General features: G+C 32.8%; 1 protein-coding gene across 4 annotated transcripts in view; it reads left to right on the top strand.

Moving 5' to 3' along the window:
- The window catches only part of LOC107455153 (protein trachealess), a 337,778-nt gene extending 322,892 nt beyond the window's left edge, over positions 1 to 14,886 (top strand). For all 4 annotated transcript variants that reach the window (XM_043046105.2, XM_071180991.1, XM_071180990.1 and 1 more), the window contains 8 exons: positions 4,501 to 4,696; positions 5,510 to 5,628; positions 5,778 to 5,986; positions 8,375 to 8,481; positions 10,550 to 10,697; positions 10,825 to 10,943; positions 12,159 to 12,295; positions 13,146 to 14,886. In XM_043046105.2, the coding sequence (XP_042902039.1) occupies positions 4,501 to 4,696; positions 5,510 to 5,628; positions 5,778 to 5,986; positions 8,375 to 8,481; positions 10,550 to 10,697; positions 10,825 to 10,943; positions 12,159 to 12,295; positions 13,146 to 14,384 (2,274 nt within the window). In that variant the 3' untranslated portion in view covers positions 14,385 to 14,886. The remainder of the gene's footprint in view (positions 1 to 4,500; positions 4,697 to 5,509; positions 5,629 to 5,777; positions 5,987 to 8,374; positions 8,482 to 10,549; positions 10,698 to 10,824; positions 10,944 to 12,158; positions 12,296 to 13,145) is intronic.
- The last annotated feature ends 1,793 nt before the right edge of the window (positions 14,887 to 16,679 follow it).

The following is a 16,679-nucleotide window of genomic DNA, read 5'->3' as shown; positions in this document are numbered from 1 at the left end:
GTACTTTTTTTGGCATTAGAATATTATATTGCAACAATGTAATTTTGTTTAAACAAGTAAAAATTATTAACCGTATATGTAAGTGGACACCTTAATTAACACTTCAAAAAAAAGATCAGTTTTGTTAATTAACTAGCATTGTTTTTAACAAATAAAGCTGAAATGGCGTCTTGGGGACGATTGTAACAATAAGTAAAGGGACGATTGTAACAGCTGAAAATAAATAATTTTATGTTTACAAACCATTACTTAACTCTTTAAGAACCACCAATAGTTTCCTATATCATTTATATTATGTTGCATGTGCATTATTTTATTTGTCACCTTTCACAGCATAAATTAAAATTTTTAACCCCTTAAAGTTAAAAGTTTAACCCTTTAGGTCTCTGCTCATTATTATTTTTATTAAATACATTCTGCTGCTTTAACATAGTTAATTATACATATTATCACAACTATGATAATATGTATAATTAACTATGTTTTAGTTGAATTTATGAACTGTTACAATTGACCGTAAGTGGGGACAATTGTAACAAGTGCACGACTGTCAAAAATTGTTAATAACTAATATAATAACATTTAAAATAAGGTTTTTTTTCTAGTAGAGGATAGTCTACTTTACTCGTCTGTCAATTAATATTAAAAATATATATGGTTTTTTTGTTAGTTAAAAATAGTTAATTAAAAACGTTACAATTGACCCCACTCTCCCCTACCGCATCATTCTTACATTTAGGAAAGTTGGTTAAGTTTAGAGAGTCATAGAAGTCCTCTGAAGAGTCATAAAATTATCACCTCCAGTATTCGAATCACGACATCTTCATTTTAATTGTCACAAAAAGCCCTTAATCCGGATCGTAAAATTTTGTGAACGACGAGACGATATCCTCAAAAAGCGTTTAAAAAAGATAAGCAAACTGCAATGATATCTACGCAGATCTCACAAAGTCATAAAGATGGCTGGGTTGTAGTAATTTTTTTCTGCAGTTGAAATCCAAGCGCAAATTTACGACAGAAGATGATCCTTTAACGTCATGAGACAATTTTTGGACGTTGTACTGTGGAACAAAAATCATTTTTCGCTGTCAAAAATAAAAAAAATGAAGTTATAAGAAAAAAAAATCTCACTATGGTTTTTTGTAGAAAATGTTCAAGGAATATGACGGTGTATTTTGTTTCTTTGGTTTATTAATGGAAATAGCAATTAAATGGAAACAAAGTCGAAATAAAAGAAAATTAAATTTTTATTAATATGATAAATCATTATAGTAAATGAAAATATTAAAACTATGCATGATTTATACATAAATGTATTTCTAAAATATATATGAATTCATTATTTTATAAAAATACTATTAAAACCAGAGCCATTTCCCTATTTCTGCCGTGCACAATGAAATTGTAACTTTACGTTGCCGAGGTAAAAAAAAAATTTGTACATTTGTTTGGTATATATACTCAAGAACTAAAAAAAAATTATCTGCGAATATTTGCGAATTTGGCTGATATATTTTTATAGTTCGTGTCATTTTTATAATAATGATAAAAGTAATGAAAAAATTATAAAAATAAACTTGAGATCAGGGCTCGAAAAACCGCCCGTCCTCGGCGGTCAAATATTCCCCGCGGACAACGAATTTCTCGAATCCGACGTCCGCGCGGACGGCCATTTTCCCGTTAATGTTCGTGATACATTTGCAATTTTTGTTGTCTTACAAAAGTATAGCGCCTAACTTCTAAAATGATCCTCTAATCTAGAAATACAGCATCCTACTGCGTATGGTGGAATTGATGTTTTCTCTGTCTGGGAGTACTGTAGCGGTTGAAAGGGGCTTTTCAGCAATGAACTTAAAAAAAACACATTACGTACTGGTCTTAAACAAGCGTTAAACGCAATTATGAACATCTACTTGAATGCAAAACCCCTTTCAGATTTCTGTGCAGAAACCTATGTAAATCATTAGCTTGATTGTGGAACTGGCAAACATCATATTTGATTCATTTTAAAAAAACGCAGTACCCTCGGATAAATTGACATTCCAGATAACTTGACTTTTGTCATTTAAATTATTTCATAAAATAAATACTAGGTTACTATTAGTAACCTAGTATTTCTCTTATTACTGTATAATGTAATCCTAGTATTTGTAATCCTAGTAAATACTAATTCATTGTGCAATTTATATAAATATTTGTAATAAATAGGAGGAAATTATGTTTTTATTTATTTAGAAGCTACGGGTTAGTTTCAAATGAGGACGGGTACATTGTTGGACATGCCGTCCTCGGGGACGGATAAAATTTCTGAGTTTTTTCGAGCCCTGCTTGAGATTATTATTTTTGTTATAACATTTTCAAAATTTTTTATATCTAGCAAAATAGATTCATTATTTTTTTTAAATTCGATAATCGAATTTGTAATTAACAATCTCAAATATTTTGATTCAATTTATTTAGTTTAAATTTGTTTTGATGAATATTTGCGATTTTACATCCATTACTTTATTTATTAAAATTATTAACCACAAATTTGTAATCAAAGATCTCAGAAACTACTAGTAAATAATTTTTATTTAATTATTTACAATTTTTTCAATAATCATCCGCCATTTTGCTTTTTTGAAATTTTGACTTCATATTTGAAATCAGCGACCCAAAAAACCTATAGGTGATCAATTTTTAGAACATTGAAGTTAATTTTCTAATTTAGGCCGCATTTTTCTGATTTTGTCCCACTGTGCGTTGTTGTAAGCATATAAATCTAAATAGAAAATGTTTATTTCTGATTTCTTTTTCATTTATGGAATAACCTTGTGATAACTATCAAATTCAGGGTGAAATCAGTTCTTCAATTTGGGGTTAGGACGATTATTTCGTTATAAAAATGCATTTTCTTGTATAGGTGCATTTAGAATAAGAATACAAGTATACCCGTAACAGCGAACTGCCAGCCAAGGAGAAGAAGTCCTAAAAATTTCGAAACCAACTACATGAAAGTGCTAATGAGGTCCAAGTTTCAGTTCTTACTAACAGATTCCTACTTGCAGCAGAAACCAAATTCTTTTTAATGATAGCTCAATGCTTTTACTACTATACCATCGTTGTTATACATCGAATATATAACCGTAGAACGTGAAGATATTAATCTTCATTTATTGAGATGTAAAAGTCAATTATTGTCGATCCGAATGTACGTTTCTACGTGTATAAAAAAATCTTTTTAATAATTAATCTGCTTCTAGAACGTATACATATTTTAAAATATTATGACACATTAAAAATTTAAAGAATGATACAATTATTTAAATTGATATTTTTAAAAAAAAACATTTACATACCTTATTAAAATTTTTTTCTCTACTTCAAACTTTCAATCACACTCAATTTAGCCTTCATTATTAAATACAAGAGTTAAAACAAACTAATTGGAATATTAGTTATATTTTAATGTCGTTTAGTTTCAATAAGGAGGCATAGTATTTTATGATACTTTATTTTCTAAAATTCAATTTAAATTTCCAACTAAAAAACAAAAATTAATGAAAATTAATTAAATTATCCAAGTATTCAATAGCTTGTTACAAAACAAGTTCTGGTTAAGATTCATGGTCACATCTAAATTTGAGAGAAATTGCCCTGAATTTCAAAAATAATAGGCTTCTGTTAAATATTGGATATAAATAATACTATATCACTGCACCGTTTTGTACAGTTGAATAAAAGTGCCACCCAACTCATTTCTTCCGCATAGTAGATGTAAGAATGGATGGTGTTTTCAATATAAATGTAAACAACAACAATCTTGATCTCTTGGCCTGCTCTACTTTCGGTTAGAAAGTATACAGCTGCTTACTATAGCTTATTCTGCGAGGCGATATTTTCAAACAGATAATTTTGTTTTTAATGAAAGAAATAATTTGAGCTCAAATCTGCTGTATTTTAAAAGATATTGATTAGTTATAATGAGTTTGGAAGTGGAAATTTGTTATAGTTATTTATAGATGTATTGTTAAGAAAAGGTGATATGATTGCTAGATTAAGAAAGTACTCGCTTTTTTGGCAGTCCTGATTTGGCCTCTTTTTACTTATTTATTACTATTTGTTCTTATTGCAAGGCGTGTACCCCACCATACTTATTGTTAGCATATTGTTCAAGCAGCGAGATTAAGTTCATTTTACAAATTATCAGTTAAGTTTAAATTTCAAAGCACAGTAAAACTAGATTAATAATTGATCGATATTAATCGAAAATTCTGCTATAAATAAAAAATTCGTAATCAGAATCTCTTTATTTAAACTGCCGAATTGCAAATAAATCTTATTGCAGAAAAACAAATAGATAAAATAAAGGTTTTTATGGTCATGCCGAATTTGTTTAATGACAATGCATGGTTAGACTTTATGGCAATTAATTACGTTTTCTTGTAATTCTAGATTAATACTATTCTAATAAGTCTTAGGAATTCCAGATGATTTAACAACTTATTTTCTTACCAGGTTGAAATGACTGGCAGTAGTATATTCGACTATATTCACCAACAAGATCACGCAGAATTGGCGGAGCAGATCGGTATCAACTTGGCGCAGCAACAGACAACAATGGCCTCTAGTCCTGGTTCTGTAGCATCAGATGATGGCTCGTCCTCTTCCACGCCCGGCGGAACATCCACTCCAACGGGCCTGGACAGACAAAGTAAGTTTACATCCACCTACTCTAAATAATCCATAACTGGTAGACAAGTCATTTCTGATCATAGCACTGTATCATCTTCTCTAAGTAAACCATTACACTCTCACACATTTATATCACAATTATCTCCTAACGTGCTCAGTACTAAGAAAGAAATTTCCTACCCCACCCTCATTTGGGCATACGGAAAGTCAACTCGCCGTCACGACAGTCCTTCCGAGAGGACCGCAATCCGACAACCAACACGTGCCCCCGGCCGACCAACCAGCCAGCTAGGCTCCACCCTTGACATTTACTAAAATAAACATACAAAATTACAAAATTAAAAAACTGGATGGCAACAGCAGCAAAAAATGAAGTTAGCTCCGAGAGACCCGCCTTATATTGCCGAAGCCGACGAGGTCTCCCTTAGAGTGAGGAATTAAAATCACAAAGCAAAGCAAACAAAGTTTAAATGTGGTCATATAAGAACAAAGTATTTTCTCAGTACTAGCAATACCATCTCCTAATTTTTAATGATAAACACTTTGTCAAACTAGTAGACTTCAAAAGAGTTTTTGTTTTCCTATTTAAATTATGTAAATCAAATGTGCTTAACAAAATAGGGACAAAAATGCTTTTTATCAAAAGAAAATGTGCACAAAACTTTACTTAAAGAGCCTTATTACAGGCAACAATAATAGTGATTCGAAACTTTCGTCTTGCACAATTTCATTTTCAACTCTTGCGCGGTTTGGGCTGTCATTAAAGAACAAACTGTATATAATTTACTACTATACCAATAATACTTTATACTAAATTTTTTTTCAATTTTAGTACCTGTGATGACACTGAACAGCAATACACCATACAAAGGGATGGACAGATCTTTTTGCATAAGAATGAAGTCTACGCTCACGAAGCGTGGGTGCCATTTTAAAAGTTCAGGCTATAGGGTAAGTTTTCAAGCCTCTCTCTATCTATTTTCGATAAAATATGTTACGCCTTTACTAATTGCAGTTTAATGATCTAGTTCAGATCTGAGTATTTTATTTAAAAAAAGTTCTTTCAACAACCAAAAGCATTACACTATGTTTATTTTCAGGTAGTGTTGGTCCTGTCTCACATGAGACCTCAGTACAATTTCTCCGGTCGCAAGCAACAGGGGGCTGGGGCAGGGCCACAAACTGTTATGGGCATGGTGGCCATGGCCATCGCCTTGCCGCCCCCTTCCATCAACGAGGTGAGACTAGAGAGTGATATGTTTGTGACCAGGCTAACATTCGAATTCAGGATCGCACATTGCGAACCGAGGTGAGTGTTAGCAGATTCTGATTGTCCATAACATCCATTTATATAAGTGGTCGCCAAACTCATAAAGCTTCTGGGTTACTGTGCTGTTTTTAAATCCTACTATAATCTATCAACCAAAAGAACAACCAAATTTTTTTTTTAAAAATCTCACATCTTTTTACCTTACAATCTTACATCATCTGACCCGTGTTGGCTCAGGAGATAGAGCGTTCGCCTTCCAATGAGGTGACATCCAGGTTCGAATCACAGCAATGGCGGATCGATACGAATTCCGCACCCGGATCGCACCAACCAACTAGCAAAACTGCAAAAAAAGAATAAAAAAATTATGTACAAAGTATTAAGTTAAGAAAACAATCAGCGTGCTTGTAGCGAGTGCTTGATTTGCAAAATCAGATTCCAGAATACTAACATATTAGGTGGTCTCAACCGTAAGTTAGTATTAGCAAAACGTGATTCTGAGGTCACCTTATAACTTAATTTTAAAAAATACGCATCCGAAAGCAGCATTTTAGCATGTAGAGTATGATAAAAACTAGTTTGTTTAATTATAATTAACAAAAAATTATGTTAACTAAATGAAAAAATATATATAATTTAATTTATATAGACCAAAAAAAAAATTATTAGAACACAAGGATGAAATTTGTAGGTTGAATAAGTCAACTTTTAAAGTACAGAATTCAACATTGGCTATTGTTTTTTTCTTTTGTTGAAAAGTTATTTATCTGACCTGTGTGTATAAAGAAATCACCGTAGGCTTTAAAAAAATATTAAAAACAATGGATCTGTTCGAGATACGGAGCTTTTAGAGCCCGCTAAAAATTTCTTCAACTTTTGAAAAGTTTATCGTTTGACGGTTAACTGTTGATTTTTTTATTGATTTAATTCAATAATATTCACATATCGTCATCATTCTTCATTTAATAATAGTTCTTTTATCAATATTTTAAATATTTCCATCAGCGAATTGAATTATAATAAAAAAGTTAAAATCTTAAAGAATAATGAAATACAATTCACGATATTTACAAACTTATGAATGTAGTTTTAACATTCTACTCTAAATGCACTAATCAAATTCTCAGATTCTAAATGTATAATTCATATAAATTTTAATTTTGATGAAAAAGTGACAGAAAATATTGTCGCCGAAGAGTTGGAAAATATTTTGTAGTGAAATGGTAAGTTTGCTTTCAAAATATGTGAATTCTATACAAAATTGTTTATTTATAACAGGAAAAGGGAAAATGTGGGAAAAAAAGGGAAGAATATGTCTAGGCTTCTCTTGAGGTGAAAACTGATTAAACTTTTCAGTTTATTTTCGAACGACATCGTCAGAACAGTTCGGAGCGTGCTCCAAAAGCTGTGTTGGGAAACGGATTCATTTTTTTTAAAAAATAATTTTATTTAAATGGGATCAAACTAAAATAACAACTAAAAATTTTCATTTTTTGCAGGTTTTTGTGCCATTAAAATTATTTTTATGCATACGCATTTATTTTTAAGATATTTCAGCCATTTGCTACATTATTTTTTTCACTATTATGTAATAGTATCAAAACTGTAGAATGATTTTATATTAGTATGTATGTTAACGTGAATGATCGAAATCAAGAGAATGTCGACTTTCATCGGTGAATGTTAAGAATCACATAGTCGCTTTGGTGAATGTCCGAAATATTTGTTATATCCGATTTGATATTAATTCATTCCATATTTTAATACCAGCTGAGGATAGATTAGGAGAAACATCTGTTCTGATGTCGTTGTTGTTAATTTACGTCGCACTAGAGCTGCACAATGGGCTATTGGCGACGGTCTGGGAAACATCCCGGAGGATGATCCGAAGACATGCCATCACAATTTTGATCCTCTGCGGAGGGGATGGCACCCCCGCTTCGGTAGTCCGACGACCTGCGCGCGAAGTCGAGCATTTCACGGTAGCACAGTTTAACGAGGGCCAATACCGCACACCCTCGATCCCTACGCAGACTGGTCCAAGTGGTCATCCACCCGCACACTGACTGAGTCAGTGATGCTTGACTTCGGTGATCTGCTGGGAACCGTGTCTTAACGATCAGTCCACTGCGGGACCAGTGTTCCGAGTACTGGACAATTTTATACCGGGCAGTGGCACTGAACCTTACCGGGCAAATGTATACCGGACAGCAGCACTAAACATTAAAAAGCATCAGTATAGGGTATAGCGGGTAGTGGCACTTAACTAGACTTATTATATATTTCGGACATTTACCAGAGCGACTATGTGATTGTCAACATTCACCGGCGGAAGTCAACAACCACCGATTTCGGTCATTCACAGTAACTTATTCATACTTTCTGTAGTGATTACACATTTTTTTAAATAGTTTTTTTTTTCTTCAGGGTATCTGACCTTTTAGACTACACAGCCGATGAGTTGACAGGGAAAAATATGTATACCCTTTGCCACGGGCAAGATGTTCAGAAACTAAGAAAATGCCATGTTGATCGTAAGTACACCTCAACAGTTTATTATTTTTTTTATACTATGCATTTAGCTCTAATATAAATTGCAATTGAAATAGTTAATTAATGTACTTTACACAAACTTCTTTTGAAATCGAAATTTTTTTTTGTCAGTAATAATAAACACACTCTAACAAAGCAACGTCACACCGAAGTTTAAAATAATTTTAATGGATGGTAATCTAAATACAATAGAAAGAATTATTTGTAATTACAAGATGTCTCAAAATATTAAGAAATAAAACGATTAACAGTACAACGAAAAACATAAAAACGTTTATTAGCAATAAAACATAGATATACAAACTTTGTTAGCAATATAAAATAATAATGTTAACTTTGAAAAGTAGTAGTTTTTTATTACGTCGCATTAGAACTGCACATTGGCGACAGTCTGGGAAACATTTCTGAGGATAATCTTATAACATGCACTTACAATTTTAATCTTCTGCAGAGAGAATGCACCTTCAGCTTTGGTAGATTACAAACGACCTGCGCACGAAATCGAGCAATTTACAGTAAAACAGGGCCGGGATAGTCTGGTTGCTAAGATGATGGGCTCGTGTTCGTGAGAACACGCGTTCGAATCTCGTTGACCGTGTATTAAATAGAGGCTGAATGATCGAATCTCCGTGCATTAAATAGAGGCTGGTGCACGCGAAATATGTCAAGGTCACAAAGTGATCCAAGTTTCGATATTTAATCAGTACCTCTTGGGGTACTGAATTATAGATTGATCATTCTCTGATTCAGATCAAAATTACAATGGAATATGGATGAGGTATGATTGGGTCCTCCCTCTAAAACGGGCTGTGATATGTGTATAGCTGAAGTCGTATACTCGGCCATAGATGGCGCCACTGAAAAACAAGAAACGCACCCTCTGCCTTAAAAATTTGCTTGATTTCAAGGAAGCTTGCTGGTATTGGCAAGTGGCATAAATAACAGAGCAGTTTACCAACATTCTGCACACCCTCGGTCCTTTAACAGGCAGATCAAAGTGGTCACCCACCCGCTCACTATCAGTGATGCTTAAATTCAATGGCCTACAAGGAACCGTTTATTACCATCAACCCACTGTGGCTCAACTTTAATGAATTTTTAAGCAGTTCCGAAATGGCCTCTTTCCAGAGCCTATATAAAAGCTTCGGAAGTTTCTTGGAGTTGGGCGACGAGCTGCATGTCCTTCAGCTCCAATTTTTTTTCTGACGTAAACTTCCGAAGAACGTAAGCGCCAAGGGGAGGTCCTTGGCTATTAAAACTCATCACAAGTTGAAACAACAAGACAATGCGAAATTGTTGGCAAATCAATCAGCTGTTTTTATGAAATTCGAAAAATGGGTTTTGCAATGTTTGTCTTTCGCGCAATAGCGTGATCTTGTTGAAACATCTAGTTTTGTTCGAGAGCTAAGAACAATGAAGAATTTGATTAAAAAAAATCCTAAATATGTGAAGTTTAGTACTTTAATTTCGTTTACTTTTCTGTCGAATTTCACTAATAATATTTTAGAACACTTAATATTAAAAAAAAATATATAAGAATGCAACTATTTAAAGTACATTTAAAATGGCTAATTTTTTTTTAATTTCAAAAAATTTCTTTGCTGAAGTAATACACTAAATCTGAAAATGCGTGATTATACTTCTTTTTACTTAAATTAAGTTTACTAACTATGTAAAGGGCTTTAATGGTGTCTTTAATCTTCAACTATTGCAGGTAAGTTGTCTGGTCGTAATAATTTTTTTTTTTTGCATAGCAGGAAAAATTCACAAACTTATTGAAAACGATCAAAGAAACAAAATTATTTAGCTAATAATTAAAGACGGAAAATACTCGTAAATTAAATATTTGTGTCACAACTGACCAATACAATGCCTAAAATCGACGTGAAAATTAAAGCCTAGAAAATTTACTATAACCTCATAGAACAGGTGTCATCCCTTTTTAAATGTTTCAATACTTTGGCCATTCTGTACAGAATATGGTTTTATATGCGAAATATTAAAATTGTAGTGTGTTACTTACAAAATTTCATTTTCCTGTCATTTCAGTTATCAATAAAGGGCAAGTGATGAGCAGCTACTATCGACTCATCAATAAAAATGGCGGCTATACTTGGGTGCAGACCTGCGCAACGGTCATTTGCAATTCTAAGAACTCTGATGAGCAGAGTATTATCTGTGTTAATTATATTATAAGGTAACTATTTTTTTATTTTTTGATCTATTTGGTTACAAAAATAATATCATTGAAAGATCGTACTTGCTCTGAGAACAATGCATCTTTCCTCATTACGAATTTCAAACAATGTCTTTTTTTTCTCCAGTGGGATTGAATACGAAAATTGTATCCTAGATTGTAGCCAGATGCCGAATTCTGGAAATCTGAAACCAGATGATCCCAGCAATTCTGAAAGAGGATCGTCTCCAGAAGCCGACCCTAGAGGTGAGCAAAAGCAAACTTTTTAAGAAAGTTTTTATCTTCTTCTTATAAGCAAATCAGCATCTTGAACGAATCTATCCGTTTACAACACTTTTATATTTCATTATCGCACAAACCAATAAAAACTTCCCTTCATAATTTCCAAGCGATGATGAAAAGTTGATCTTTCCCTGCCAAATCGGTTTTATTCTGTCGTCAACCTAGCCAATGAACTCTAACTTATATAATATATTATCAAAAAGTCATGAATAAAATAATTGAATCGAGGAGTTTGAAAACATGTCATTTCTTAGTGTTGATGATCCGTTTATGATCTCATTGATTCAGTTGTGTACCAAATAATTTTTAAAACTTACGTTCAAAATTTTTGTTGATAATTAAATAGATGAGTACAAAAACAAGCCATCTACAGTTGATTTCATATGGAGGTGACCACAATTCCACAAATTTTTTCGAAATTGCATGTTACGTTTAAAATTGGTGTTAATAATTGACGAGTTCAAAAATAGATGATCTAGAGTGGCTTTTTCATGAAGATTTGCTTTCAGATTCAATGATTAAATTGTGTTCCTCGAGAATTTTTAATATTTCATTGTAATTTTGCGTACAAAATTGTGGTTGATGTATGAATTGACGAGTTCAAGAACAGGTCATCTATCATCTAGAATAATTTCCTACGTAAGTGACTTGTTTTTGGGCTCATTGATTCCATTGTGTTCCATACATTTACTTAAAGTTGCGTTGTAATTCTGAGTTAAAAAATTACTGTTGATGTATGAAATTGATGAGTTCAAGAACAGGTTATCTAGAATAATTTCCTATGTAGGTGACTCGTTTTGGGGCTCATTGATTCAATTGTGATCCTTAGAATTATTTAAAGTTGCGTGGTAATTCTGAGTTAAAAAATTATTCTTGAACTTATCAATTTCATACATCAAAAGTATGTTATCTAGAATAATTCCCTATATAGGTGACTTGTTGTTGGGCTCATTGATTCAATTGTGTTCCATACAATTTTTTACAGTTGCGTTGCAATCTTGAGTACAAAATTGCTGTTGATTCACACACACACAAAAAATCTTTTTCCATAATTTAATTATTTATGATTTTATTTTATAAAACTATATTTCTACTCCCTATGGGAAATAAAGAAAATTAAATATAATTTAAAAATAATTAATTATTAATTAAAATTAATAGTAACGGTTATTCTTACAGAGGAAGGATCTTCGAGAGAAGGTTGCTGCACACCAAAAACAGATGGAGGTCGATGTTCCTCGTCAACTGCAGGCGGTGACAGTGATCATCATATATCTCATTTAGTGAAACATTCGAATGTTCTGCGACCTCCAGGGGTAAGTAGAAGCACACAAACTCAATTTTAAGTTAGATATGTCTGCAGCTAGCGTAACTAAAACTGAACAGAGTTAGGAAAAACTTATTAAAGTAACTAAATCAAATTTGCAATTCATCAAAACACCTTATTAGGAAATACTGATTCAGTTCTACATCATTGACGTTACTATTTAAGAAATCAGATCATTAGATGGAAAAAAGAGTTAATTTTATGCGGCATGAACTTCGAGAATTGAAATGAATTATTTAAAAGAAAGTTTACGTTAAAAAAAAGCTAATTTTCAACTGCCCGAATGGCACTAACTTTTTAACTAACAAAAACAATCTGTACTTCTTTATGCATAAATCATGAAGTTGCTATTGTCCCGTAGATTAGATAAGTGTGAAATTACTGAACTAGCGATTTTAAGCAACAGTAATGAATGCTACAAGTGCTTATATACAATTGTCGATCTTTCTTGAACAGAGCATTTCAGAATCCGAAAATTCTAGAAATTAAATAATTAATAGCATAAACAAAAGAATAAGAGTGAATTATAATGTACTTTTTTCAACAAAAACTAAACTTAGGGAACCTGCCCTGGACGGGATTCGAACACCAACCTTTAGCTTAGTAGTCTGATGCTTTATCACGGTACCACTGTCTCAACAGAAAGAAGTAGCAAGTTTTGTTACACTATAATTAACTCATAAGCATAATAATGGACACTTATGATGTAATAAGGTGGAAAAAAACTGGTGTTAGTGGACAATATATTTTTAAAAAAGATATAATACTTCGTTTAGTGTTTCTTATACATGTTATAGTTAATAATCACAACAATAATGACAACTGTTTATTACTTGTAGGAGAGATGCTCTTTACAAGATGATGTTTCGGTTGCAAGCAATGGATATGATATGGAACCAAAGCAGTTAGACTTATCAGTAGATATAAATCGTTATCAAGAAACAGTAAAACATTCCAGTCATCACCCATGTATTGATAGTCAACCTCATGGGCGAGTAAAAAAAAGGCGACTTATCAGCAACGGACATCAAATTAATTATAGTGATACTTCAATGAGTAATGGAGATCGTAAGAGTCCTCCTGACAATGTGGTATCTAGTCTTAATGCAACAAGCCCTCTGGACAACGGAGGAACTTTGGTGGATAGGGTCACGCCAGACCGAACTGGACTGAACACTTCCTCTGATGGCATATGCCATCGACCCACAACACCACCTTCATCGGGTGATAGTGATAAAATAGATAGACCTTGGAAAAGGTCTCCCAGCAATAGCTCTTCAGCAAGAAACGCTTACAATTCTTCAAATGGTTCTGCTATGTCAGTGAAAGAATTAGAGGACGTTATGAACAAACATTTACCTTCGGCACAAGATGGGCATGATCCACTTGGCAAGGTCAATGGCAATCAGCAGCAAAGATCAACCATACAATGGATTGGTGCCCCACAGACGACCTTACCAGCATCGTCTCTCCTTCGACAAATTTATGTTAATAGAGAGTCGGTAATTAGGTCCGGAACCCATATAAGCAGACCAACTTATTACGGAGAATCACAAGGTCCCTTGCCAACACCACCAGGTAGTGGTGGTAGTGGCGAGGCTTATCCTGACCAAAACCAGTTCATGATACCAAGCAAGATGAGTGCCGAATCTTATGGAGTCATCGCCGGTTACTCAACAGCACCAGCAACGGTCACAAGTTACATGGACACTTATTCAGCGATGACTCCACCAGCATCTGTTTCTCCAAGAGACAAGTTCCATCCTGGTATTTCAGACACTGCAGCATTCAGTGAAGCTGCTGCTGCAGCAGCTGCCGCGGCCATACCACACATGCACCACTACGTGTCAGATGGTACTCTGCAACACCTTCCTCTGAAACCGCAAGTGTTTGTTCATCCAGGAACTCTAGATCCAGCTGCATATGGACATTCTCAGCAGGGTCTGAGTCCTGAACAGCAGCAACAACTGTATGCCCACCATGCAAGTGGCTTTCATCTTTATCATCCATCTTCAAGCAGCAAAACATCACATCACACAGCAAATGGTTCATCGTGGTATCCTCAACCAAATACATAACTTGCACGAGAAATTTTCTTCCTTGTTCATTCTTGTATTATAGAAATTCTGCCTTGAAGTTGAAAAATAACTGCCCACGTATAACAGGATAAGTTCTGTTCCAGATGGGCAGTTTTGTTAGATTTCTCGCCACCACCTGCTTTGATAGAAGATTAGAGCTGACCTGCAAAAACAATAATAGCAGCATTGTTGACTGATTCCAATTTTAATCAAATTGAAAAAAATTTAAGTTCGTTTCTAAGAGGAACTATTTATTTTTGTCTATGTGGACTCTAATCAAATAGGTCAGAGCAGTTGTCTAGATTACGACAACTGCGTCAGGTTCTTGAAAACATTCCAGAAAAGCTATGTGAGGCCTATGCAAGGTCTACACATCCATGCTGAATTAATGTGCAATATAAAAACTGTTCTGAATCAATTGTAAATGCTGAAAGTAGTTTAATGTTTTTACTTTATAGATAGATTAACAAAATCCCATTCCTTGAAAACTATTACATTTTAATCATGAGTATTTTATCTAATTTTATTTCTTTAAATATTTCTAATATTTTTTTCTTTCCTAAATAGAGATTTACAAAAATTTCAAATCAGCCAGAACTTCTTTTAATTTATTAAATTAAGATATTATGAACAAATTCTATATTCAAATGACATCGCTTATTCTATTGATATTATGCTGTATCATTAAAACATCAGAAAGTGTTGCTGTTTAGTTCCAGTTTTCTGATTCTGATTAATTTAATTCCCTATAAGAAGCTTCAGATCAGTCAAAATTCTACTTTTGTGTTTCCGAAACAGAAATTTAAAAAAATTTTCAACTGAAGTTATTCTGATAATGATACAATGTCAATTTTGTGCTTCTTGGTCAATGTAATATTTCAATTCACTATGGAAAAAAAGAGTCAAGAGAAAATTTAATCAGGAAATTTTTGTTCTTCCAAATTTATGAATTTAAGTCTAAAAATATACTTCCACATCGCTAATGTAAAATTTACTGTTTTTATTTATAATTCTTTGAGGAAGTGTTACAATATCATCTTTTATTGCATTGTGACTCAACTAATATTATAATTTAACTGATTCAATTTCCTTTTTATGTCAATACACCTTCAAGTTTTTTTATTTTTTTAAAATGACTTTTTCATGCTTAATTCTCTAATCACTCGAGAAAATCTTTTTGGCAATCCTTAAGAATCCCACTAAGGAATTAAAAATCAATCATCTTAGGTTATGGATATGAACCCCATCAAAGACTAAAAGCCAAGCCTAAGGGTCAATTTATGACCCACCTAACCCTTATAAAAACATCTGGCCAAAAGTTATTTGAAATCCCTTAATTGACACTTTTCTCACAGAGAATGGAAAAACAGTCAAGTAAATGGTCATGAAAAATTAAAGGGGTCAGAATTCTTCCCCCAATCCAGTATTCACCAAAGATAGGGTAGAACCAGAAATCAATTGAATCTTAACTTCGATCTTTAGTATAAAAAGCAATTAATGTGGATAAAGTAACTATTAAATTATAATACTAATCAAAATACCATAAAACACAAGATAATAACGTAACAGAAGAAACATTAAAGTAAGAAACAAAATTTTTAACGAATCCTGTCAAATTACGATGGAGGAATTGCAGGGTGGAAGACATCAATTCTAGTGCCCTATATGGAGATGTTTCTAATAATCGCTAACAACTCCTTTCACATAGCTGCCAACATGGATTGGAAAAAATCCAGTAGATTTTAAGAAACAATATAAATTTCATGATAATTGTTGCAAAATATACTAAATATTTTACACATAGGGAATTTTAGGGATTTTTATGGTCATCAAAATAGAAAAACTGCAATAATTTCCAGTGATGATTGACATTAAATGAACTTGAAATGCTGTGTATTATGTTTACTCATAATTTAGAATAGTAATAGGCATTCAATTCAAAGATAATTAAGACTTTTCAATTAATTTAAAAAGGGAGTTCTAAATAAAAAATTTAAAAAAATGAAAAAAAATGAACATTTTAGAACAAAAAAATGTTTTAAACTGATTTCGATAAATGAGGCTCGCTTCATTATGCGTCAGTAATACGTGTTTAAATATTCGAGCAAGCAATAATCAGAGCAAAAATGCTATTTCAATAGGGATTTTATTAGGAAATTTACTAAATTTCAGAGAATTTTCTAAAATTGAACAAAAAAAAAAGAATTTTTTATTAAACCAGAAGACCAAGAGGAACTGGTAAAATCCAGTAGTCTACTGGAAAATCCAGTACATACAGGTTTTGATGTTTCTCTT

This window comes from Parasteatoda tepidariorum, chromosome 5 (genome assembly GCF_043381705.1).
Source record: "Parasteatoda tepidariorum isolate YZ-2023 chromosome 5, CAS_Ptep_4.0, whole genome shotgun sequence".
NCBI classification, from domain to species: Eukaryota; Metazoa; Arthropoda; class Arachnida; order Araneae; family Theridiidae; genus Parasteatoda; species Parasteatoda tepidariorum.
This window is presented reverse-complemented; position numbering and strand designations above follow the sequence as displayed.